The sequence below is a fragment of the Salmo salar genome, chromosome 13 (assembly GCF_965601325.2).
Source record: "Salmo salar chromosome 13, fSalSal1, whole genome shotgun sequence".
Classification (NCBI taxonomy): Eukaryota; Metazoa; Chordata; class Actinopteri; order Salmoniformes; family Salmonidae; genus Salmo; species Salmo salar.
In genome coordinates this window covers 27,513,445-27,541,124 of record NC_138303.1, presented here as the reverse complement: position 1 = coordinate 27,541,124, position 27,680 = coordinate 27,513,445, and the positions used below count along the sequence as shown (strand labels likewise).

The following is a 27,680-nucleotide window of genomic DNA, read 5'->3' as shown; positions in this document are numbered from 1 at the left end:
TGCTTGCCTCAAAGCGAGCATAGAAGTGATTTAGCTCGTCTGGTGGCTCGTGTTTCTGGGCAGCTCTGGGTAGTTTCCCTTTGTAGTTTGTAATATTTTGCAAGTCCTGCCACATCTGACGAGCGACAGAGCCGGTGTAGTAGGATTCAATCTTAGTCCTGCATTGACTCTTTGCCTGTTTGATGGTTCGTCTGAGGGCATAGCGGAATTTCTTATAAGCGTTTGGATTAGTGTCCCGCTCCTTGAAAGCATCAGCTCTAGCCTTTAACAAGGTGTGGATGTTGCCTGTAATCCATGGCTTCTGGTTGGGATATGTAAGTACGGTCACTGTGGGGACGACGTCGTCGATGTACTTATTGATGAAGCCGGTGACTGAGGTGGTATACTCCTCAATGCCATCTGATGAATCCCGGAACATATTCCAGTCTGTGCTAGCAAAACAGTCCTGTAGCGTAGCATCCAAGTCATCTGACCACTTCCGTATTGAGCGAGTGACTGGTACTTCCTGCTTTAGTTTTAGCTTGTAAGCAGGTATCAGGAGGATAGAATTATGGTCATATATGCCAAATGGAGGGCGAGGGAGAGCTGTGTATGCATCTCTGTGTGTGGAGTAAAGGTGGTCTAAGAGTTTTTTCCCTCTGGTTGCACATGTGACATGCTGGTAGAAATGATGTAAAATGGATTGAAGTTTGCCTGCATTAAAGTCCCCAGCCACTAGAAGCGCCGCTTCTGGATGAGCATTTTCTTGTTTGTTTATGGCCTTATACAGCTTGTTGAGTGTAGTCTTTGTGCCTGCATCTGTTTTTGGTGGTAAATAGACAGCTACGAAAAATATAGACGAAAACTCTCTCAGGCTAGCAATACCTTGAGACTTTCTTAATATTAGACATTGTGCGCCGGCTGTTATTTGCAAATAGACACACACCCCTCGTCTTACCAGATGTAGCTGTTCTGTCCTGCCAATGCATGGAAAACCCAGCCAACTGTATATGGTCTGTGTCGTCGTTCAGCCACGACTCTGTGAAACATTAGATATTACAGTTTGTAATATCCCGTTGGTAGGATAGTCTCAAACGGAGATAATCAAGTTTATTCTCCAGTGATTGCACGTTGGCCAATAGAACGGATGGTAGAGGCGGGTTCCCCACTCGCTGACGAATTCTCACATGGCACCCCAATCTCCGCCCCTGTATTTCCATCTTTTCTTCACGCGAAGGACAGGGATTTGGGCCTGGTCTCGGAGAAGCAGTATATCCTTCACGTTGGACTCATTAAAGAAAACATCTTCGTCCCGTTCGAGGTGAGTAATCGCTGTTATGATATCCAGAAGCTCTTTTCGGTCATAAGAGACGGTAGCAGCAACATTATGTACAAAATAAGTTACAAACAATGTGAAAAAACACACAAAATAGCACAGTTGGTGAGGAGCCCGTAAAACGGCAGCCATCCCCTCCGACGTCACAGACCCCTCAGCTAGATGACCACAGATTAGCTTCTCTGAACCAGACATACAATGGCAAAAAAAACACCCTGTGTGTACTTCTCCCTCCCACATATTGCCCCCAATCTCCGCTCAAGTGCCTTCTCTCCCAGCCATAGTCCATTCTACATTTGGACTGTGCCATATCCACACCAGCGGGGAGAACAAAGGCCTCTACGCAGCCCAACGGCTCAGTGCTATCTCAGCAACAGAGCACAGCTTGTATTCAGCACAATGTACTATCCCTATGGTCATGCCTGTGGATGGCAGCGGAATCTAGCCGCCATTTTGTAATTCGTGTTAGAGATCAAAGCTCTAAAACAACGGTCAGGCTATACACACACACACACACACACACACACACACACACACACACACACACACACACACACACACACACACACACACACACACACACACACACACACACACACACACACACACACACACACACACACACACAGAACACAACCCCTGGTTTTGGTTGACGGTCAGTGCTATACACTACCCTAAACCCTAACCCTAACCTTAACCATAACCATCACCCTTGCCTAACTCTAACCTTAACCCTTACCTTAACCATTTTAAATTGCAACTTCAATGGGGTAGGGATGTCATAAGGTCACGGATAGCACAACCCAGCCACTAACATAAACTATTACCTTGACCTTAAGCCCAACTCCTAATTCTGCTGTCTGGATTTAAAAAACATTGTCACAATACTAAGAGGTCCCCCAACATGAATAGTACAGGCTCAGAATCATGGTACAGGCTCATAATCATGGTACAGGCTCAGAATCATGGTACATGTTTAGAATCATGGTACAGGCCCAGAATCATTGTACAGGCTCCTCAGAATCATGGTACAGGCTCAGAATCTTTGTATAGGCTCCTCAGAATCATGGTACAGGCTCAGAATCATTGTACAGGCTCATCAAAAACATGGTACAGGCTCCAAATCATTGTACAGGCTCCTCATATCCATGGTACAGGCTCAGAATCATTGTACAGGCTCATCAGAATCATGGTACAGGCTCAGAATCATTGTACAGGCTCATCAAAAACATGGTACAGGCTCCAAATCATTGTACAGGCTCCTCATATCCATGGTACAGGCTCAGAATCATTGTACAGGCTCCTCAGAATCATGGTACAGGGTCCTCAGAATCATGGTACAGGCTCAGAATCATGGTACAGGATCAGAATCATGGTACAGGATCAGAATCATGGTAGAGGGTCCTCAGAATCATGGTACAGGCTCAGAATCATGGTACAGGCTCAGAATACGCGTATCCTTTTACACAATCTGATCGATAGGGGAGAAAATGTATAGATCTACTTAAAAATGTGCTAAAATGCAACAGCAACTCAACTGTATAAACCAACACAGTCTACTGGGTCTTGACTACGTGAGTCGTAGTTGTTTCCGTGGCAACCGCTGGACTGAACTGAACACAAACACTGAGGGAGACATGATTGCTTAACAGTGGTGCTGCTTTTTTTGTTCAAGTCATTCTCAGAAGTGATGGTAAAATGATGATTCCTTTCTTATGTTGCTCATTGGTCCTTGCTTCTCTAGGGGGACTGTTGCAAAGATCCTAGAAAATGTTGCTGCTTCACAAGAAACAAAATAACAATGTTCATGAACAGCAAATACTGAATATCAAATGTGTGAACTGTGTCAAGTGTGAACATGCAGAATGCAGAGACATTAGGCGTATTCTCACCAGCAAAAACCCTGAATGTCTGCGTTCACGTACAGTGCATTCGAAGAGAATTCAGATCATGTGTGACAAAGCAAAAAACAGTTTTTTAGAAAATATCACATTTACATACAGTTGAAGAAGTTTACATACACCTTAGCCAACCAACTACATTTAAACTCCGTTTTTCACAATTCCTGACATTTAATACCAGTAAACATTCCCTGTCTTAGGTCAGTTAGGATCACCACTTTATTTTAAGAATGTGAAATGTCAGAATAATAGTAGAGAGAATTATTTATTTAAGCTTTTATTGCTTTCATCACATTCCCAGTGGGTCAGAAGTTTACATACACTCAATTAGTATTTGGTAGCATTGCCTTTAAATTGTTTAACTTGAGTCAAACGTTTCGGGTAGCCTTCCACAAGCTTCCCACAATAAGTTGGGTGAAGTTTGGCCCATTCCTCCTGACAGAGCTGGTGTAACTGAGTCAGGTTTGTAGACTTCCTTGATCGCACACGCTTTTTCAGTTCTGCCCAAACATTTTCTATAGGATTGAGGTCAGGGCTTTGTGACGGCCACTCTAATACCTTGACTTTGTTGTCCTTAAGCCATTTTGCCACAACTTTGGAAGTATGCTTGGGGTCATTGTCCATTTGGAAGACCCATTTGCGACCAAGATTTAACTTCCTGACTGATGTCTTGAAATGTTGCTTCAAAATATCCACATAACTTTACTTCCTCATGATGCCATCTATTTGTGAAGTGCACCAGTCCCTCCTGCAGCAAAGCACCGCCACAACATGATGCTGCCACCCCCGTGCTTCACGGTTGGGATGGTGTTCTTCGGCTTGCAAGCCTCCCCCTTTTTCCTCCAAACATAACGATGGTCATTATGGCCAAACAGTTCTATTTTTGTTTCATTAGACTAGAGGACAGTTCTCCAAAAAGTACGATCGTTGTCCCCATGTGCAGTTTCAAACTGTAGTCTGGCTTTTTTATGGTGGTTTTGGAGCAGTGGCTTCTTCCTTGCTGAGCAGCCTTTCAGGTTATGTCGATATAGGACTCGTTTTACTCTGGATACAGATACTTTTGTACCTGTTTCCTCCAGCATCTTCACAAGGTCCTTTGCTGTTGTTCTGGGATTGATTTGCACTTTTCTCACCAAAGTACGTTCATCTCTAGGAGACAGAACGCATCTCCTTCCTGAGCGGTATGACGGCTGCATAGTCCCATGGTGTTTATACTTGCGTACTATTGTTTGTACAGATGAACGTGGTACCTTCAGGCATTTGGAAATTGCTCCCAAGGATGAACCAGACTTGTGGAGGTCTACACATTTTTTTCTGAGGTCTTGGCTGATTTCTTTTGATTTTCCCATGATGTCAAGCAAAGAGGTACTGAGTTTGAAAACAGGCCTGGAAATACATCCACAGGTATACCTCCAATTGACTCAAATTATGTCAATTAGCCTATCAGACGCTTCTAAAGCCAGGACATCATTTTCTGGAATTTTCCAAGCTGTTTAAAGGCACAGTCAAATTAGTGTATGTAAACTTCTGACCCACTGGAATTGTGGTACAGTGAATTATAAGTGAAATAATCTGTCTGTAAACAATTGTTGGAAAAATGACTTGTGTCATGCACAAAGTAGATGTCCTAACCGACTTGCCAAAATTATAGTTTGCTAACAAGAAATTTGTGGAGTGGTTGAAAAACTAGTTTTAATGACTCTAACCTAAGTGTATGTAAACTTCCGACTTCAACTGTAAGTATTAAAACCATTTACTCAGTACTTTGTTGAAGCACCTTTGGCAACGATTACAGCTTCGAGTCTTCTTGGGTATCACGCTACAAACTTAGCACACCTGTATTTGAGCAATTTCTCCCATTCTTCTCTGCAGATCATCTCAAGCTCTGTCAGGTTGGATGGGGAGCGTCGCTGCACAGCTATTTTCAGGTCTCTCCAGAGATGTTCGATCGGGTTCAAGTCCAGGCTCTGGCTGGGCCAATCATGGACTTTCAGAGACTTGTCCCGAAGCCACTCTTGGCTGTGTGCGTAGGGTTGTTGTCCTGTTGGAAGGTGAACCTTCGCCCCACTCTGAGGTCCTGAAGGTGCCTTATGACAAACTCAAAGCGGGCTGTCATGTGCCTTTTACTGAGGAGTGACTACAGTCTGGCCACTCTACTATAAAGGGCTGATTGGTAGAGTGCTGCAGAGATGGTTGTCCTTCTGGAATGTTCTCCCATCTCCACAGAGGAACACTAGAGATCTGTCACAGAGTGACCATCTGGTTCTTGATAACCTCCCTGACCAAGGCCCTTCTCCCTCAATTGCTCAGTTTGGTCTGGCGGCCAGGTCTAGGAAGTGTCTTGGTGGTTCCAAACTTCTTCCATTGAAGAATGATGGAGACTACTGTGTTCTTGGGAACCTTCAATGCTGCAGAAATTTTTTATACCCTTCCCCAGATCTGTGCCTCGACACAATCCTCTCTTGGAGCTCTACGGACAATTCCTTTGACCTCATGGCTTGGTTTTTGCTCTGACATGCACTGTTAACTGTGGGACCTTATATAGAAAGGTATGTCCAATCAATTGAATTTACCACAGGTGGACTGCAATCAAGTTATAGAAACATCTCAAGGATGATCAACGGAAACAGGATGCACCTGAGCTCAATTTCAAGTCTCATAGCAAAGGTTCTTAATACCAATGTAAATAAGGTATTTCTGTTTGTAGTTTGTAAAAATTAACATTTAAAAAAAATGTATTCTAAAAACCAAATGTGGAAAAAGTTGAAAAGTCACTTTCCGAATGCACTGTATAGGTCAGTGTGTAATATCTCTTGTAGAATCCCCAAACACCCCTCAAAACTGTCAGCTCAGATTCCCATCCAGGCAAAATAAGGAATAAAATAAGGAATGTTTTAACCATGTCATGAGAAGGAGACAAACAGGCCATTGAAACGTATTGACTGTCCCCTGACTCAGAGTCCCACAGCATGGCTCAATGTTCTGTCTGTTCGTTCGTCTGTCCGTCTAATGGGCTTTCAGGAACTCTGTGGTGGTTGGGGATCAAAGGGGATCAAAGATCTATCCCACAAATGCATTAGGTTGGGTGTCATGAAGTACCACGGAAAAAAATACCAACGTGTTTGACTTTGTGTGTGTGTGTGTGTGTGTGTGTGTGTGTGTGTGTGTGTGTGTGTGTGTGTGTGTGTGTGTGTGTGTGTGTGTGTGTGTGTGTGTGTGTGTGTGTGCATAAGCGCTAGTGATGGGGGAAGAAATCTATACAGTTACATATCGGTATATTATTTTTGACGATATATTGTATCGTATTGACAATATCGCAGTATTATGTTTGTGCTAGTTGGCTGTACCTGCACCAAAACTCCAGTATTTTTCCTTCATAGCTTGTTCTCCATCTTCTTTTTAAATTGGAAGCCTATTTTTTTCCAGCACTTTTATTTCCACGACTGATCAAAACAAATTTTCTCATGCTCTTGTCCGTTTGCAGCAGACATATGGTGTGTAATATGTTCAGAACATTGAATCGCAATAAAACCACAGTATCGAATCGCAATACATATAGAATCGTGAGAATCATGAGAATCGCAATACACATCTTTTTGGCACATAAGTATCATGATAATATCGTATCGTGAGGTCCCTTGAAATTTCCAGCCCTAATAAGTGTCACAGAAAAAATGACCAACGTTGTGTGTGTGTGTGTGTGTGTGTGTGTGTGCATACGAGTGTGTGGGTACGTGCCAGCCTGTCTGCTAGTGTGCACATGTGTGTGCTTGTGCATGAGGGAAAGTGCGTGTTAGTGTGTGCAACATGGTACACACACATGGCTGTGAGTGTAAGTGTGTGTATACAGATAGGGATAGGTTGAGTGGCTGCTATGATGCAGACTCTGAAAAGACTGTTCCATTTGAAGCAACACAACGTTCAGCAGAAACGCTAAATACGCAGACCAACAAATGAGCTTGTACCACATAAGGGAACAAAAATGTCCTTAGTCATTTACAATTCCACTTCGTGGTGTCTTCCTGTGTTGTCTTTGTCTCCACTGTTTCATTTGTCTGTGGTGGCCGGGCACTGAGAAGAACCATGCCAACCTTTCCAATGTTTAGATCGGAATTACACAACTATTATGACCATTTTTCTGTGAGATTGTTACACACACACATATATATACAGACAGTCACACACACAGAGAGGACAATGTGTTGGCCTTCACGTTCCCAAAGAAGAACAAAGTACAGCATTTCTCACAAACCCTTTAACGGAGAGCCATGAGCCAACAGAAACCAGGGGTTGTGTGTGTGTGTGCATGTGTGTGTTTGTGTGGTTAATTGATTCCAGCTGGGAAAAGAGAAGACATTGATGATTACAAAGAGAGAGTGAGGGAAAGAGCAGAGGGGAGGGGGGGAAGAGAGAGAGCATTTTCTAATTGAGTGAGGCTTTCTTCCAAAATGTTTAATTTGGTTGTTTACAATAAAAAAACTGAGAGAGTAGGAAGAAGTTTAGGTCTGTTTCGCTGGCTATGACACAAAAATACTCAAACATGAAAAACTGCAGTTTTAGGCTACACTACACACACAATACACTATAATGGCTATCCAAGTGACAAAATAAGTGTCATGTACTGAAATGTTATCCATAAGAAATATTTGGTTCTAAACGCAGGATCATTCTGGACAATTAGCCTTGAGGTTAGCAGCTATGATGCAGCTAAAGGTATTAGTCTAGCATAGTCTCTCCACGGAGCACATTTACCTGGACAACGATCTGATCTGGGTGTTAGATCTGCAATCCCCTTTGTTCTGCTAAAGGAAATACATAAAAACAAATGATAATGACGTGTGTCTGAGGAGCCCTACAGTGTGAGCAGGATCTACAGTCTGTGAAGGGTTTGGCCTGGAGACTCCTTGAATTGCCCTTGACCTCCCAGCGAGCAGTGAAGCTATTCCAGGATTTTTCTAAAGCTTTGCAATTATTACAGTTTTTAAAGACTTTTAAGAGTTGCATTGGGATTGCAATTTCACACATGCATCATGCAAACACACATACAGTGCACACACAGCATCTACCCACCAAGGCATTTCAGAGAACACAGCCTTCCATTATTGTAAATGGAAACAATATGTGTACAGTCCCCTCAACCCACACAGAAACACACACACACTCATATGCACACACACACACACACACACAGTCACATACACACACACCCATGAAAAGGGCTACAGCGCTAGTGAGTGAAGAAGAGGTCTTATTTCCACACAGACCATGACAGATTAAAGGCCCAAACACATCCTGGTTCTAGATTTGTAATCCAGCCCAGGGAGACATGCTCTCAGCAGGGGGTTTGGATCAGTGACAGGTGGAGAGAGGCCAGCGATACATACAAGTGACAAGCAGACAACATACCCTGCATCCTAATTACACCACAATGTCATTACACTGTATGTGTTCGTTCATCATTATCTGTGGCTAACGATGCCAACAGAAACCCAGCGAGGTTAATGAGTTATCGGAGAAAGGGGAAATACTTGCACACAATCGTAAAGAAGTGATGGATGGCACTTTATTACTGTACAGCCCTGTACACACATGGACGATCACAGGAAGGATCTCACCATCGCTCAGCTCTGCTCATTCAATAGGACCCTCATTAATTTTACCACAGCAAGGAAAACACTGTGTGCATTGAGGGATATGCATGATGTGGGGGTCATTGAGAACACCTTTACATTATGCACATGCCCAGTAGCCCAGTTCTCACCATATAGCACCATAGAGATGTTACACAGATGTTGGTAGGCTACCATATTCTTCAGCAGTGATCTTTCCTACAGTGGCATGATGAATAACATCAAGCATTGGCTTGATCAATAATAGACACTAGTCTAGTCATGAGTGACAGTCCAGTATAGTTCTGTCTCAATGAATGAAAAACAACACGTTGTAAACTATCTCTTATCTTTCTTTCACAGAAACCAAATGGGTTCCCTTTTCCTCTTCCTAAGTAACGTCCTTTGGTAAACAACTCTGTTTTTTACAAAATATGTGTATAGAGCATATAGAGTATATAGAGTATATAGAGTGTATATTTACCCTGTGTACAAAACATTAAGATCACCTGCCTAATATGTAGTGCCCCCCCCCACCCCCACCCCTCACCCCCCACCGCCCACCCCTCAATGTGTCATCAGGGCATGGACTCTACAAGGTGTCGAAAGCGTTCCACAGGGTTACTGGCCCATGTTGACTCCAATGCTTCCCACAGTTGTCAAGTTGTCTGGATGTCCTTTGGGTGGTGGACCATTCTAGATACACACGGGAAACTGTTGAGTGTGAAAAACCCAGCAGTGTTGCAATTCTTGACACAAACGATGTGCCTGGCACCTACCACCATACACCGTTCAAAGGCTTTTAAATCTTTTGTCTTGCCCATTGACCCTCTGAATAGCACACATACACAATCTACCCCTTCATCTACACTGATTGAAATTGATTTAACAAGTTACATCAATAAGGGATCATAGATTTCACCTGGTCAGTCTATGTCATGGAAAGAGCAATGTTTTGTACACTCAGTGTATAAAGCCTGTAATTCTGACATGAAGTCATTTCATGCATAATTGCCTTGTGAAAATGTGAACCTGGACCAAGGCTGAGCGCTCTCTCAGTGGGCAGTTATCAAATCCTGTTCCCTTCAATCAACATATAACGACTAATGTTCTACCATGAAGCCAAACATTCTTCTGTCCCCTTATTGTTTTTCCTGGAATGATCGCCACTTTATTCCTATCCCATATTTCCTCCCAATGGTCATAAACTGTTACACAACGGTTACAGTAGTACAGAATGCACCTAGCCTCAGCCTCCATACAGAACCCCCCACCCTTGGAAAAAGTACAAAGTGTCTCTTGTGTGGGAGCACAGAGACCTGAGTGATACTGCTTTATATTATCATGGGCCATGATATTCTCTTTCTGGTAAACACTCACACACACCTGCACGCGCCATGAGCATGTGCACATACACGAGTACGCATGTAAGCACGTGCAAACACATACACACACACGTACACACACACACACACAAACACTCACGCAGACACAAATACACACACAGCCGGCCGGTCGAGGCGGTTAATTTAGCCCACTGACCTTCAGCTAGCCCCTGGGTCCTTGGCGCACAAACAACCTACAGTATGCCACACACACATATACACACACGTACATACACAAACACACAGATACACACTCGCACACACACACCTGCACCCACACACACACACACACACACACTCACTGCCTCAACACACTGACAAACACACTATTACAAAACATTCAGAAATATAGTGACAACACAGTGACAAACACTGTTCCATCCAGTGACCAAAACGTCTTTACATTTTTCTGAATTCAAATGTAATCTTTTTTTAAATCTTTTTTTTCTTCTTTCCGATCTACATAACCTACTCAAAGTGAACGGAAATTCAAGTAACCCTTTCAAGTATTGTGGTAGCAGCATCTTGTTATTTGTATGCTTGTCAACAGCAGGAGCAAAGACTATGTAAAAGGTTTACGGATAAACCTCCTCAGTCTTCTGAAAGCCTAACCCTGGGATAGAGTTTTATTTTACAGCGGGACAATAACACCAATTTGAATGTCAAAGACACCAGAATGACTTTCCAAGAGGTGTTGAGTGTTCCTGAATGGTCCAGTCTCAGTCCTGACTTAAATCTGCTTGAAAATCAGGGACAAGGTTTGAATATTGTTGTACAGCAATGATTACCAACCAAATGTACTGAGCTTGAGCAATTTTGACAAAAACAGTGGATATATGTTGCCTGAAGAGTTGTGCAAGGTTGGTAAAACCTTATTCAAAATGATTCACAGCTATAATGGTTTCCAAAGGTGCTTCCACCAAGTATTAACTCTGGTGTGTGAAGACAGACACACAATCAATACAACTTCATTTTTATGTATTTTTATTAATTCTGAACATTCTCTCTAATTTGTATTTTACTTTGAAAATGTGGAGTAGGTTGTGTAGATCGGTAGGAACTCCCCCAATTTAATATTTTTTTGATTGAATTTTAAGGCATCAAAATGTGAAGACTGTGCAAGGGGTGTGTAGACTTTCCCTAGGGACTGTGCATGCTGCCAAATCCACAAACATGCCCCTGAAAACAATGTCTTGTCAGACTTGAACCACATGGTTGGCTGCACTGATACAACAATAATATTGTAGCCCGTGCTGTAGGTCCAAGAGCAAGGCCCAGATACCACAAAGTCTCAGCTTGCAAAGACACACTCACTGCAGCCATAGAAACATTTAAACAAATGAATTCAACACACTGCAGGCCAAGAAGCACATCTAACCCCAAAAAGTGGGCTAGTAAGCTACTGCCTATATGGGTCATCACCCAAATGTCTCATCAACCGTGAGTGGAATGTAGGTCTACACTCAAGCCAAAGCAGAAAACTCAGTTAATTAACATAGCCGGACAACCAAAGGAATAGTGCCGGTCACAAATGATTTGGATAGTCGTGTCTGTGTTTGTTCATTGTCATGCCAAAGACGTTGCTTGACAACAATAGAAAAGTTCCCTTCAGTTGTGTGCACTATGGCACCCACATAATTAAATAGAACATATACTATATCTTTATGATGGACAGGAGCAGGCTGAGTTCCTACCTGTTTCCAGAGGAACACGTCTTCCTGGTTGAACTGCCAGGTGGTGACCAGGTGAATGGTGGAGAGCACCCCTCCGCTCAGCACGGCTGCTCTCATCCTGACAGGCAGAAGCGTGTAGATGATGTAGATGAAGAAGACAGACCACCAGATGCCCTCAGATGCGCTGCGAGGCGCCACCATCAGCACCCCGAACACCTGCACCAGCAACAGCACCCCGATGACCAGGTAGCTCACCATCCACATGTAGTCCTGGTGGAAGCCGTTCCGGTTACACACAACCATAAGAGCCATGAACAAGGCCATGGCCACAGAGAGGGCCGAGGAGTAGGCCACATCCGGGGTTGCGTGGACACAATGGAAGGTAAGCATCACGCCGCACACAATCACCAGCACCCCCATCAGCATGGTGAGGGAGCTCTGGTTGAGCCTGAAGAAGTAGCGCTGGTACAGACGCTCCAGTTTATGAGACTGGAACTTCTTGGACTGGAACACTTGCATCACCCGCAGCCAGCAGTCCGCCACCGTCACCTCACCTTCCCCATTGGGACCCTCATCCACCCCCTTCCCGCCACCCCCACTACACCCCACCTTCCTCCCTTTCAGGTCCCCATCCTCAAAGCCCAGGTCGACAGATTTGAGCCCCACCCCTTCCCCGGCGGCGCCGCCCCGTCTGCCGTAGTGGTCCTCTTGCCAAATGCAGCGCACGCCAAAGTTGCCCCCCCCGCCCGCCGCCCCAGCCAGCCCTCCGCGGTGGTGGGGGTGGAGGGGGGCTCCAGAGGGGGGCTCCATGGCGTCCGGATCCCGCAGGCAGCTCATGTAACGCGGGTTGCAAAGGGATGAGCCTCCCTTCTGCTTGGACTTCTTGCCATTGCGCTCCCCCCACGAGGTCTTTCGGTCATCCACTCTGGCCACTAGGAAGCCACTAAACCAGGACATTCTGTGTAGGAGAAAAGGGGGACAAGCACAGCGTAGAGGGACGGGGGCAGTTCGAGTTTCAATAAACTTGGAAACATTCATAGATCCACTAACTGAAATTAGACATGCAACATAGTCTTCTGAAAATTATTTAAGAAAAAAAAGAACAACCTTCACATGTATTTTCTTAACCTAATGTCCAAAATAAAAACTGTTCACCTGTTATTCTAAGGTCACCTGTATGACTGTGGACATTACCTGTGTGGGTTCTGGTACATATCCCAGCCCTATCCTCTCCAGCCCTTCCACTCATTTATCCCAGCAGGCAGAGGTTTGAAGAAGTGAGGGGTTTCAGACGCAGTTCTGCAGGGGTATGGGTAGGTGGGTGAACGTGACCGGGGAAGGTCCAGAGGCGTGTCAAACCAGCGTTTCGGACCGAGCAGGTGATGTGAAAGGCAGGGTTTAGGGAATTACTCTATGATCCGGCCTATCTCCAGGGCTTCTGAGTCTTGGAGGAGAGACACAAAACACAGACAAATACAGGTGAAATTAGAAGGGAATTAGAAGTAAGAATTGTGTTAGCAAAAGCCTCAGAAAACCACTTAACCATACATTTATGTCATGGGTCAGTGACAGCACCCAAAAACAAAGTCATACATGAAAGTTGTACAATCATCATTCAGTGATGAAGAGCAACTCTCAATACGTGCATTCTAAGAATAGTCAGACAACAATACCATCATCATCACAAACAGAAGCGTCATGCCTATAGGGGGCACAGGGGCACGTGCACCCTCAGATTTGTCCTGTAAAAAAATATAATATATATAAATAAAAGTCTTTCATGTTTTGATGTTGTTTCTCTGTAATACTACTAGCCACCTAGCATTTTATGAAGCTGGCTTTAGCTAGCCAAGATAGGTTCCCAATCTCCCAACCTCATAATTAGCTACCAAGAAGCCATTTCAAGCTATCAATCAAATTAGAGTAGCTAGCTTGTTTAACTATCTTAGCTCGCATACCTGCTGGCAAGGTAGGCTTTAGATAAAGCAAGCGATTACTAAATGCACTGATTAAGACTCACATTCTTTTCAATCTTCTACCCAGATTTTTGCAGAGAAGCAAATTTAGTTTCTTTAAAGAAATAACCTCTAGTCAGGAGGATACAGACAGCTCAAGAGGTCAAATCAAATCAAAATCAAATCAAACTTTATTTGTCACATGCGCCGAATACAACAAGTATAGACTTTGCCATGAAATGCTTACTTACAAGCCGGTAACCAACAGTATAGTTCAAGAAGAGTTAAGAAAATATTTACCAAATAAACTGAAGTAAAAAATAATAAAGGTAACACAATAAAATAACAATAACGAGGCTATATACAGGGGGTACCGGTACCGATTCAATGTGCGGGGCTACTTGTTAGTCAAGGTAATTTGTACATGTAAGTACGGGTGAAGTGACTATGCATAGATGATAAACAGCAAATAGTAGCAGTGTCGGGGTGTCAATGTAAATAGTCCGGTGGCCATTTGATTAATTGTTCAGCAGCCTTATGGCTTGATATGCAGAAAAATAACATATTTTTTACATAGAGTTAAGAATAATGATTATGGCTATACATTATAGGAAAAAGCTGTTTCAGGTATTTGAAAAATGCTAAATTCTCCAACTTCTAGGAAAGGGCCTAGCCCCCCTCCACATCATCCTCCAACCATCCTCACATACTTTTTGCCCCCTCAATGTTTTTGGTGTGTATGACGCCCCTTATCAGAAATTAAACATTTGTCAAGGTTTAGGCTATTCTTTCCTTGGTGGCTTGACTCTTTAAAGATGTAAAGAGGAAGATGTGATAACAGGTGGTGGGTGTCAGAGCCTGTCATCACTGGAAGGAAACACGGATGACATGAAAATGATCACTGACTCATTCGCTCACTGATGAAGACGAGATCACTGGAAAATAATCAGATTGGGCAACCATCATGGACATGATGCCTGTATCACTACCCTCCTCCATCTGCCTCCAAATACAGATTAAGGGTCAGTTTGACTCTTTACCTCATGGTGTTAGAGTTGGGCATTGGGGAAGGAAAAGCTGGACCTAGATCTGTGGTTTAGTGGCAACTTTGATTCCAAGCAGCTAACACACCTCCATCAGTGCAAATGACCCTTCAAACGTACATTTCCTGAATCAATTAGACAAAGGAGGGATTTCGCCTAATTTCTGTAAATTAAGGTAGGCTATATTCGGGCACAAGTGCAACAAATCTTGTCACTTATATAAGTTGTACATTGAAAGATATTCCACATTCTAGGCTTTTATAATGTATTGAAGGTCTCGTGCATTATTTTACCAATGACTACTGGAACTGATTTATCATCTGTGCAGAGCTATACCCATCCATGATAATAATAAGACTAGTGCAACATATTCTATAGTCTATAGTAGTTTAGGCATATTTATATGCGCATGAATGACATAATGATTTATTATTATATGGTTATATACAATTATTACTATATGTCTAGTTCTGCTGATTTAGGAATAATTATTTTATTTAACCTTTATTTAACTAGGAAAGTCAGTTAAGAACAAATTCTTATTTACAATAACGGCTTACCCCTGCCAAACCCTAACCCGGACAACACTGGGCCAATTGTGCACCGCCCTATGGGACTCCCAATCACGGCTGGTTGTGATACGGCCTGGAATCGAACCAGGGTCTGTAGTGACGCCTCTAGCACTGAGATGCAGTGCCATAGACCGCTGCGCCACTCGGGAGCCCAATGTATAACCATATAATAACTAAGAAAACATTGCCTTATCATAAAAATCTAAAGAATAAGTATAATGATCACCATCACGACATTACAGTATCAAAGCTGATACAGCCTCATAAATCCCAGTATTCCCTAAACCTATACACTCATCAACTGAGCGTACCAGGGACAGGCCTCAAAACGACCTGAGCTCTTGAATGTGCAGAACGGCTTATATCAACGCAACGCTGATGTGCTGTCGCCTCTCGTTGCATTTTTTTTTCATTGGGAACACGAGAAGCCGCTCATGTCGGTAGGCATGTTGTGTTGTTGAAGCAAAAATAGATTTTCCTCGCTATGGCTATCGTATGCCTTCTCTGGCACGTATCCGTCCAGGCTGCTGGTTGTGGCTTCTGGTTGATCAAGAGGGGTTCAAGGAGAATAGCCTTCAGTCAAAGTGGACGCTACACCCCTCCGGCTCGGAACGGTCCCTTCTCTCCCGTGCACAAGGTCGACCAGTGCGGTGCCCCTATTACAAATGTCGTGATGTTGCCAATCGTTACGGCGTTCAACTGCTACAATTATCTCTGGGTTTGTATGGCTGTGGCTGTAGACATCCTGCCTGAATCCTTTCCTTCCTACCTCGCTATCGCTTGTAGAATAGAATGCGGAGGACTATTCCTCCGGGACGTTTGCACGACATTTCGACCGGACAGCAAGCAGCATGCTGGCGTTACATAATGCAAACAGTGTGTGCATACCCAGCTAGCACATTTGGTTCCTTGGAAGTTGTGGGAACGTACGTTTTTGGTTCCCCATTGGTTCTGTGAACGAAGCCATCTGTTTTCTGACAGGTAAAACTGAACATTTCGCCTGTTCTGGGAATGTTAATTTGTAGGTTGCAGTGAGGTTCTAAGAATGTTTTACTATGGTTCCCTTAAATTTTTCTGGGATGTTTTATTAACGTTCTGAGAATGGAAATTCTAGGTTATTTGAAGGTAATTAAATAACGTTCTGAGAACGTTTCAATAAAGCTTTTTATAATACTGCTAGTTTAGTTTGGGTTAACTGTTTTGAACTCCAAGCACAGATAGGACACAGATTAATTTATTTGCTTAGGCATTAATCATGCAAACACATTTAATTATTATTATTTAATTTTAGATTTTTTTTACCCTTTTTTCTCACCAATTGGTAGTTACAGTCTGGTCCCATCGCTGTAACTCCCATTAGACTCGGGAGAGGCGAAAGTCAAGAGCCATGCATCATCCAAAACACGACTCCACCAAGCCGCACTTCTTCTTGACACAATGCCTGCTTAACCCGGACTAGGGTTGCATATTTTGGGGAATATTCAGTGGTGGGAATTAACAGGAATATATGGAAATTAACGGGAATATATGGGAATTAATGGAAATATGCAAAATATATATATATATTTAGTTACGGATTGAACTTTAATTAAGTGAATTGACTATTCCCATGGGATGATTTCACTGAACAACAAAAGAAAGAGAATTGAATGATCCCCAATGATCCATCGCATCTCCCAAAAACGTTTCCAACATACATCTATAAAATTATAGTCTAGAAACTAAAGCTTTGGTTGTCTTCCTCTCAGGCTTCCATGTCTTCTCCCTTGGCCTCCTCAATGTCCACCTCTTGAACATCAGACTCTGAGGCCTCATCTTCACTGTCACTTTCCAACCTTGTTGAGGATGGCTCATTGTCAGGCTCAAAAAGCCAAAAATTTGCCCGGATGGCCACCAATTTTTCAACCCTTGTATTTGTCAGCCTGTTGCGTGCTTTGGTGTGTGTTCCCAAACAAGGACCAGTTGCGCTCTGAGGTGGCTGATGTTGGTGGGATTTGGAGGATGATGGAGGCAACAAGGGAAAGAGCCTCAGATCCACAAAGCCCCTTCCACCAGGTGGCTGACGAGATATGTTGGCACGACTGCCATATTGCATCTCCATCCCAAAACCCTTGCTTGGAAGTGTACTTCGCCAGACTGCCAAGAACCTTGCCCTCATCCAGGCCAAGGTGACGAGACATGGTAGTGATGACACCATAGGCATTGTTAATCTCTGCACAAGACAGGATGCTCTTGCCAGCATACTTGGGGTCCAACATGTACGCTGCGGCGTGTATGGGCTTCAGGCAGAAGTCTTCACGTTTTTTGATGTATTTCAGAACTGCAGTTTCCTCTGCTTGGAGCAACAGTGAAATGGGCAGGGCAGTAAGGATTTCTTCTCTTACATCTGCAAGCGGAGTCTGACATCAGACAGGATGGCATTGTCTCCCTCAATCCGTGCAATGGCTACTGCTATAGGTTTCAGGCTGCTTACCACTCTATTCCAAAATACATCATCCAGGAGGATCCTCTTGATGGGGTTGTCCATATCGGCAGAGTGTGATATGGCCATTTCTTGGAGAGATTCCTTCCCCTCCAGGAGACTGTCAAACATGATGACAACACCACCCCAACGGGTGTTGCTGGGCAGCTTCAATGTGGTGCTCTTATTCTTCTCACTTTGCATGGTGAGGTAGATTGCTGCTATAACTTGATGACCCTTCACATACCTAAACCATTTCTTTGGCTCTCTTGTAGAGTGTATCCATTGTTTTCAGTGCCATGATGTCCTTGAGGAGCAGATTCAATGCATGAGCAGCACAGCCAAAGGGTGTGATGTGAGGGTAGGACTCCTCCACTTTAGACCAAGCAGCCTTCATGTTCGCAGCATTGTCTGTCACCAGTGCAAATACCTTCTGTGGTCTAAGGTCATTGATGACTGCCTTCACCTCATCTCCAATGTAGAGACCGGTGTGTCTGTTGTCCCTTGTGTCTATGCTCTTGTAGAATACTGGTTGAGGGGTAGAGATTATGTAGTTAATTATTCCTTGCCCACAAACATTTGACCACCCATCAGAGATGATTGCAATACAGTCTGCCTTCTCTATGATTTGCTTGACCTTCACTTGAACTCTGTTGAACTCCGCATCCAGCAAATGAGTAAATAAAGCATGTCTGGTTGGAGGGGTGTATGCTAGGCGAAGAACATTCAGAAATCTCTTCCAATACACATTACCTGTGAGCATCAGAGGTGAACCAGTTGCATACACAGCTCGAGCAAGACATTCATCAGCATTTCTCTGACTACGTTCCTCCATTGAGTCAAAAACACTTCTGATTCCAGGAGGACTATGAGCTGTTGTTATCGATAAGGTGTCTGATTCATCATTTTCACATCGAATAGAAGTAGAGGGACTTGTGTCAGAGCTTGCTTGTTGTGAGCACTGAAGGAACTTCATGCACTTGGCCAGATGATTCTGCATCTTTGTTGCATTCTTCACATATGATTTGGCACAGTATTTGCCAAGTACACAGCTTTTCCTTCTACATTAGCTGAAGTGAAATGTCTCCACACATCAGATAGTGCCCGTGGCATTTTCCTGTAAAGATTAGAAAAAAATGAGTTAAAAAAAACAATTAAATTCCATGTAGAGATAAATAGTTAAGCAGTTAGATTAAACAACTCCTTTGTAAAATACATGTTATAAAATGAAACATGTATGGAAACAGGTGTATTAACACTCCTCAGTCAGCAGGCTCAAGCAAGCTAAAACACACCTAGTAGCAAAAACTAGCTAGCAGAAATTGTTAACAAGTTAGAAATTATTTAAGCACACTTTGCTGTAGCCTACTATTTACTAGTTAATAAAAAATCATGTATGTCATATAACATATACAGTTGAAGTCGGAAGTTTACATACACTTAGGTTGGAGTCATTAAAACTCGTTTTTCAACCACTCCACAAATTTCTTGTTAACAAACTATAGTTTTGGCAAGTCGGCTTGGACATCTTCTTTGTGCATGACAGAAGTCATTTTTTCAACAATTGTTTACAGATTATTTCACTTATAATTCACTGTATCACAATTTCAGTGGGTCAGAAGTTTACATACACTGAGTTGACTGTGCCTTTAAACAGCTTGGAAAATTCCAGAAAATTATGCCATGGCTTTAGAAGCTTCTGATAGGCTAATTCAACTGGACGTGTACATGTGGATGTATTAAAAGGCCTACCTTCAAACTCAGTACCTCTTTGCTTGACATCATGGCGAAATCAAAAGAAATCAGCCAAGACCTCAGAAAAAAAATTGTAGACCTCCACAAGTCTGGTTCATCCTTGGCAGCAATTTCCAAACGCCTGAAGGTACCACGTTCATCTGTACAATCCATAGTACGCAAGTGTAAACACCATGGGACCATGCAGATGTCATACCGCTCAGGAAGGAGACGCGTTCTGTCTCCTAGAGATGAACCTACTTTGGTGCGAAACGTGCAAATCAATCCCAGAACAACAGCAAAGGACCTTGTGAAGATGCTGGAGGAAACAGGTACAAAAGTATCTATATCCACAGTAAAATGAGTCCTATATTGACATAACCTGAAAGACCGCTCAGCAAGGAAGAAGCCACTGCTCCAAAACCGCCATAAAAAAGTCAGACTACGGTTTGCAACTGCACATGGGGACAAAGATCGTACTTTTTGGAGAAATGTCCTCTGATCTGATGAAACAAAAATAGAACTGTTTGGCCATAATGACCATAGTTATGTTTGGAGGAAAAAGGGGGGTCTTGCAAGCCGAAGAACACCACCCAAACCGTGAAGCACGGGGGTGGCAGCATCATGTTGTGGCGGTGCTTTTCTGCAGGAGGGCCTGGTGCACTTCACAAAATAGATGGCATCATGAGGATGGAAAATTATATGGATATATTGAAGCAACATCTCAAGACATCAGTCAGGAAGTTAAAGCCCTGACCTCAATCCTATAGAACGTTTGTGGGCAGAACTGAAAAAGCGTGTTGCGAGCAAGGAGGCCCACAAACCTGACTCAGTTACACCAGCTCTGTCAGGAGGAATGGGCCAAAATTTACCCAACTTTTTCTTGGAAGCTTGTGGAAGGCTACCCAAAATGTTTGACCCAAGTTAAACAATTTAAAGACAATGCTACCAAATACTAATTGAGTGTATGTAAACTTCTGACCCACTGGGAATATGATGAAAGAAATAAAAGCTGAAAGAAATCATTCTCTCTACTATTATTCTGACATTTCACATTCTTAAAATAAAGTGGTGATCCTAACTGGCCTAAGACAGGGAATTTTTACTGGGATTAAATGTCAGGAATTGTGAAAAACTGAGTTTAAATGTATTTGGCTAAGGTGTATGTAAATTTCCAACTTCAACTGTATTCACCCCACCCAGTATTGTAATCAAAACTTACCAGAAAGCATGTAGTCCTTTGCTCATTGGCTCAGACAGACAGCATCTCATTAGTGTGCAAGATCTTGATAATCAGCTGTACATGTGATGGAAGAGTGCACTGTACATGTGATGTAAGAATGCACTGTGCATGCAGAGGGTTGCAATTCCATTGAATTGGGGATAGTTTAACCAAAATATGCCACAAGACCTAGAATTGCCTTATGTGTATCCCACAAAAAAGGTTCACTGTTATAAGCTAACTTTTTTTGATGAATTTAAGCAAAATTCCTCAAATTCCAGGGCTTAACATGCCATGGAAGATTTCTGGAAAATTATGGAAATTTACCGGAAAGTTTCAAACCTTTGTAACCCTAACCCGGACCAATGTGTCAGAGAAAACACAGTACACCTAGCAACCATGTCAGCGTGCATTCTGCTGGGACAATTGTGCACCGCCTCATGGGTCTAGCGGTTGCGGCTGGCTGCGACACATTCTGGGATTGAACCAGGATCTGTAATGCCTTAGACCACTGTGCCACTCGGGAGGTCCCCGAACACATGAATTTTTTATTGTGGCACAACGTCAGTGAGATTTAAACCTATGATCTTCTGTTCTATATCCATGAAATTAGTGTACTGCACCACCTGGATGGAGCTGGCATGCCATGTTTTTTTTTACTTATACAAAGCTATTCATTTTAGTCTATTCAAACATTTCAAAGGAAAAACAGTCATTAAGATCAGGTGTGGCCAAATAGTGGGCGCGGCCAACACACCTGAACACACTTAACAAAATAACTAATAGAGAGTTTTGTTGATGCTGAGAATGGAACGTATATGTTTATAAATAACATTCTTAATAGGGGTGTGCCGACATGGCCATACTCGTATTTGTAATCGTATCCATAAATTGACAGTTGATAGTCGGATCGGATCAGTTGATACACGTGATCGGGAAAAAAAATGGAAGTGTTTTAATATGCCTAAATAGATTTTGGCAAAATATCTCCCTGCACATTCTCACTACAAAAAATTATGCAGATTAGGAGCAGTGCGCGGAGGGGTGGGTGTGTATGTGTGTGTCTGTATACTCAACGTGCAGTGGGCAGTCAGGTTTGCTGTCACTCAGTCAGAATGCACATTAGCGTTTCATCTTTTTTCCATACCATTGCTCCACTTGTTAGATATTATGCACATTGGTAGCTTGATAGCAAACGTCCTCACTATGTGATTTATCATAGTAGCAGGCAGCAGCAATCTAAATGATCAGACTGAAAACATGCAAGGGAAAGTGATCGGATGAAATTATGATTATGGTCCCGTGTGGCTCAGTTGGTAGAGCATGGTGTTTGCAACACCAGTGTTGTGGGTTCAATTCCCACGGGGGACCAGTATGGAGAAAAAAATGTATGAAATGTATGCATTCACTACTGTAAGTTGCTCTGGATAAGAGTGTCTGCTAAATGACTAAAATGTAATGAAGCGAGTGGCCGGAGAACTACACCTTCACTCAATCAGAGCAGCAGGCTCAACGTACAGCCTTCCCTTCTCTTTACAGACAGGCAAACTATCTGGTTTAGTTATTTCGACCACGCACATGAATGACTCAAAGACAGTTCAGTATGGTTTAGAAACTATGTGACTGACTGACATGAGAATGATGCTTGCTGGCACCTGAAAATGACTTTTTTTCTGATCACAGGTAGTTAAAAAAAATACTCGGTTCATAATCGTATCCAGAAAATATCCTATATCCGTTACGATACCAAATTTGTCCAACTACTCGGCACACCCCTAATTCTTAGAACTTTACAACATTTTTCTTGTGGTTTTTATGGAAAGTTTTCTTAACATTCTCAGGAACAATGTGGGAACATGACTTTAAATAGAACCACGAAGAAACCTGTAGGAAACATTATGCTGAAGTACTGAAATTCCCCCAGAAGAACGTTGTTTCTTAACGTTCTCGTAACAATGTGAGATCATGACTTTAAATAGAACCATGAGGAAATCTGTAGGAAACGTTATGCTGAAATACTGAAATTCCCAGAGAAAATTGTTGTTTCTTAACACTCTCTGAACTATTTGAGAACATTCCCAATCTCAAACCAGTTGGAGAACGTTCTTAGAACCATGTTTGAACTTTTAGGAAGCATTCTGTTAAATTAATGAAATGCCAAGAAAATTTAGTTTTTTTGTCAAGTTCCTTAAATGTGCTTAGAATTTTCCAAAGCCAAGCAACTGTCCTGCACCATTCCCAGAAAGTTGTGGGAATGTTGTATGCAAAATAACCATAGGATAACCACGCTCTCACCAAGCTCTAAGAAACATATGGTTCTCTGAACGTTATGTGCTAGCTGGGTAGAAACTGGCATCCGTTCGTAATTGTTAATAATCAGATCCTTATTTTCGTTTTTAGAGGACAGCTCCTATTTCTATTACCCTATAGTCTACCGTGTTGTGTGGGGAGCACATCAAAGTAAAAACATATTTGATAATCGCATCATCAGACATATTGCCTGTTAAAGGCTATTTATTATTGTAGTCTGGTGTAACTAATGTCAGCATAGGCATACGGTTTTATTAATGGAATGTAGGCCTAACAAGAGTGTAGCCTAATAACATAGGCTAATGGTAAGAATGTATCCAAGGTCTACGAGAGGCTAACGTAACATTCCATGCGAAGGCCGTGAAGCTATCATCAGCCGCATTCACAGTTCACACACTCGTTACATAACTCTGTTCAGTGTAACCTATGTGACAACCATAGCGGAGATCACAGCTATTACCATTTTGATGCTGTGTTACGGTGTGCGGCAACTTGTAGTGTACAATGTTGCATGTCACACCCGCCCGCTATGTAGCCTATGTGTCTTGTTCTTCAACCAGCGAGGGGAGAATACATTCTAGCATGGCTCAGGCCCTGACTAACAAACGCCACGATTCAATAAACACACGACAGACATTACAAACGAGCGGTGGACTATTCCACATTCCAACGCATCACTTCGCCTTATTTACTTTTTGTAGGGCTGGCTCATCAGCAGTTTTTTTTTACTTCCCGTTATGATGACCTAGCCTATATTTAATTTAAAATAACTCAAACATGGAAAGAAAAAAACAGAAGCGTTGCGGTTGGAAATTCATTTTAGACGTGAAGATCCCTGCAGCTGCGACCTTTGAGATAGCAGCTATGACTGCAATGCATAGATGGCAGCAGTCATTTTAGTGTGCTTCTCTAACCTGCAAACTAATTTATGTGAAACTCAAGGATATTAGAGCCTATAGCGTTAAATGTCTGTTTTTTTAGATCCGTGCTTATATAGGGCTAATTACATAATTGAGCCATAAGAAACACAGATCGATTACTGAGACACTACTATGATAAACACAGAGGACTCCGGCGCACAACCCCTATAATAATATAATAACATTCCGCCGACTGCTTTGAATTACGCACTGATAGAATAGAAATAATGTCGTTTTCTCAAATCAGATGGGTGTAAAATAGAATAAGGTTTGGCCTGCCCTAGATAGCATACGACTAAAGAAGCCTACATCAAACATGCACACTAGGACGGATCACACTGGAACGAGGAATAACTCACCATGATCATCCTTCTCGCTTCTTTCCCTCCAAACTAGCTCGCACGAGCCAACCAATACTGGGAAGGATAGGACGAATTGAAGTCCCGGGTACTGTTGACGGTTTGAATAGTCAGAGAGGGGGACCAGTGGTGACAAACAGACATAAACACACAATATCCTCCTGTCGTTTTCTCTCTCTCTCCACTCCCTTGCTTCTCCCCCTCTCTCCTCAGCTCCGACGCGCCACCGCTCACACGCTCCAATTCTGTCTCCCTCTCAGCATCTCTGCACTCCCTCTAGAGGTGCAACTCTGTATGAGACGCTGCTGAGAGGTAAACCACAAAGCATGATCCATGAGTTTGTCAGGTTTTCTCGTTAATTAAGAAAGCTAAACATAGATATGTGTTTTTGTTTGTTGAATCAACTAGACCAGGTTTCCCCAACTGGCGAATTTCGACCGCGGGCGATTTTAGTTGTCCCACCAAGTTTTCGGGGCAAAAGAAATACGTTATTGTTGGACATAACATACTTCAAAAACACCAACATATCATCTCCAAGTGATTTTAATTTAGGAAATCTGTTCCAAAGTATTCCCACACATAATAGAGAGACATTTGTCATCGTATACACATGTAAGCAAAGTTTGAAATTATTATGTTTAAGTCAAATATTATATATGTTAGGGCTTCTTGCGTCAATTTGCAGTGTCAAATTATTTGTCATTGTATTCCGGCCCCATGACCATCCACTCAGGACAAAATCGTCCCACGACTGAACCTAGTTGATGATCCCTGAATTAGACCATGTCCATTTCAAGCTTATCGTTCTAAAAAGTAAAGCAGTTATATCAGAATATTTAGACAAGTTAGCTTCTTGATCCTGCCTTGTAGTATACCCCTCTGGTCAATGCTCTGTATGAACCATAACACAGTCTATGAACTCAATATTTTTGTCACCTGCTACTGTGTTATGAGGAAATGTTGTGATGGGGATATGTTCCCATGTACCTGTTACCCACTTAGTTCCAAACCAGATGCCAGATGTCCCACATCTACAGTGCATTTGGAAAGTATTCAGATCCTTTGACTTTTTCAACATTTGGATACATTACAGCCTTATACTAAAGTTGATTAAATCGTTTTCCCCCCTCATCAATCTACACACAATTCCCCACAATAACAAAGCAAAAACAGTTTTTTAGAACATTTTTGCTAATTTACTAAAAATGTAAAAATTAAATGTCACATTTACTTAAGTATTCAGACCCTTTACTCAGTACCTTGTTGAATCACCTTTGACAGCGATTACAGCCTCGGGTCGTCTTGGGTATAACGCTACAAGCTTGTCACACCTGTATTTGGGGAGTTTCTCCCATTCTTCTCTGCAGATCCTATCAAGCTTTGTCAGGTTGGATGAGGAGCGTCTCTCCAGAGATGTTCGATTGGGTTCAAGTCCAGGCTCTGGCTGTGCCACTCAAGGACATTAAGACACTTGTCCCGAAGCCACTCCTGCGTTGTCTTGGCTGTGTCCTTAAGGTCGTTGTCCTGTTGGAAGGTGAACCTTCGCCCCAGGCTGAGGTCCTGAGCGCTTTGGAGCAGGTTTTCATCAAGGATCTCTCTGTACTTTGCTCCGTTCATCTTTCCCTCGATCCTGAATAGTCTCCCAGTCCCTGCTGCTGAAAAAAACCCACAGCATGATGCTGCAACCACCATGCTTCACCGTAAGGGTGGTGCCAGGTTTCCTCCAGACATGACACTTGGCATTCAAGCCAAAGAGTTCAATCTTGGTTTCATCAGACCAGAGAATCTTGGGTGCTTTTTGGCAAACTCCAAGCAGGCTGTCATGTGCCTTTTACTGAGGAGTGGCATCCATCTGGCCACTCTACCATAAAGGCCTGATTGGTGGAGTACTGCAGAGATGGTTGTCCTTCTGGAAGGTTCTACCATCTCCGCAGAGGAACTCTGGAGCTCTGTCAGAGTGACCATTGGGTTCTTGGTCACCTCCCTGACCAAGGCCCTTCTCCCCCGATTGCTCAGTTTGGCCAGGTGGCCAGGTCTAAGAATGATGGAGGCTACTGTGTTCATGGGGACCTTCAATGCTGCTGAAATGTTTTGGTACCCTTCCCCAGATCTGTGCCTCGACACTATCGTGTCTCAGAGCTCTACGGACAATTACTTCAACCTCATGGCTTGGTTTTTGCTCTGACATGCACTATTCACTGTGGGACTTACAGTTGAAGTCGGAGGTTTACATACACCTTAGCCAAATACATTTAAACTCAATTTTTCACAATTCCTGACATTTAATTTGAGTAAAAATTCCTTGTCTAAGGTCAGTTAGGATCACCACTTTATTTTAAGAATGTTAAATGTCAGAATAATAGTAGAGAGAATGATTTATTTCATCTTTTATTCTTTCATCACATTTTTATTTTTTTATTTTTTTATTTCACCTTTATTTAACTAGGTAGGCTAGTTGAGAACAAGTTGTTATTTACAGCTGCGACCTGGCCAAGATAAAGCAAAGCAGTGTGACACAGACAACAACACAGAGTTACACATGGAGTAAACAATAAACAAGCCAATAACACAATAAACAAGTCAATGACACAGTAGAAAAAAAAGAAAGTCTATATACAGTGTGTGCAAAAGGCAAAAGTGCAACATTCCCAGTGGGTCAGAAGTTTACATACACTCAATTAGTATTTGGTAGCATTGCCTTTAAATTGTTTAACTTGGGTCAAATGTTTCGGGGTAGTCTTCCACAACTTTCCACAATAAGTTGGGTGAATTTTGGCCCATTCCTCCTGACAGAGCTGGAGTAACTGAGTCAGGTTTGTAGGCCTCCTTGCTCGCACATGCTTTTTCAGTTCTGCCCACAAATGTTCTATTGGATTGAGGTCAGGGCTTTGTGATGGCCATTCCAATACCTTGACTTTGTTGTGCTTAAGCCATTTTGCCACAACTTTGGAAGTATGCTTTGGGGTCATTGTCCATTTGGAAGACCCATTGGCGACCAAGCTTTAACTTCCTGACTGATGAAGGTTTTGGAGTAGTGGCTTCTTCCTTGCTGAGCGGCCTTTCAGGTTATGTTGATATAGGACTTTTTTTTACTGTGGATTAAAGATACTTTTGTACCTGTTTCCTCCAGCATCTTCACAAGGTCCTTTGCTGTTGTTCTGCGATTGATTTGCACTTTCGCACCAAAGTATGTTCATCTCTAGGAGACAGAATGCGTCTCC

The 27,680-nt window shown here is 42.7% G+C and overlaps 1 protein-coding gene across 3 annotated transcripts in view; it reads right to left on the bottom strand.

The window, feature by feature from the left end:
- Positions 1-24,682, bottom strand: part of LOC106566714 (adenylate cyclase type 6) — a 112,987-nt gene extending 88,305 nt beyond the window's left edge. For 2 of the 3 annotated variants that reach the window (XR_014380004.1, XM_014135026.3), the window contains exons 1-3: positions 24,460-24,682; positions 13,078-13,327; positions 11,905-12,841 (exon numbers count right to left, since the gene is read on the bottom strand). Coding sequence is in view for 2 of the 3 variants with exons in the window: in XM_014135026.3 (XP_013990501.1) it covers positions 11,905-12,841; positions 13,078-13,097 (957 nt within the window). In the remaining variant the exon portion in view is untranslated. Of the gene's footprint in view, positions 1-11,904; positions 12,842-13,077; positions 13,328-15,764; positions 16,447-24,459 lie in introns of those variants that run through there. The other variant, XM_082959927.1, reaches the window with a different exon arrangement.
- Positions 24,683-27,680: the final 2,998 nt, after the last annotated feature.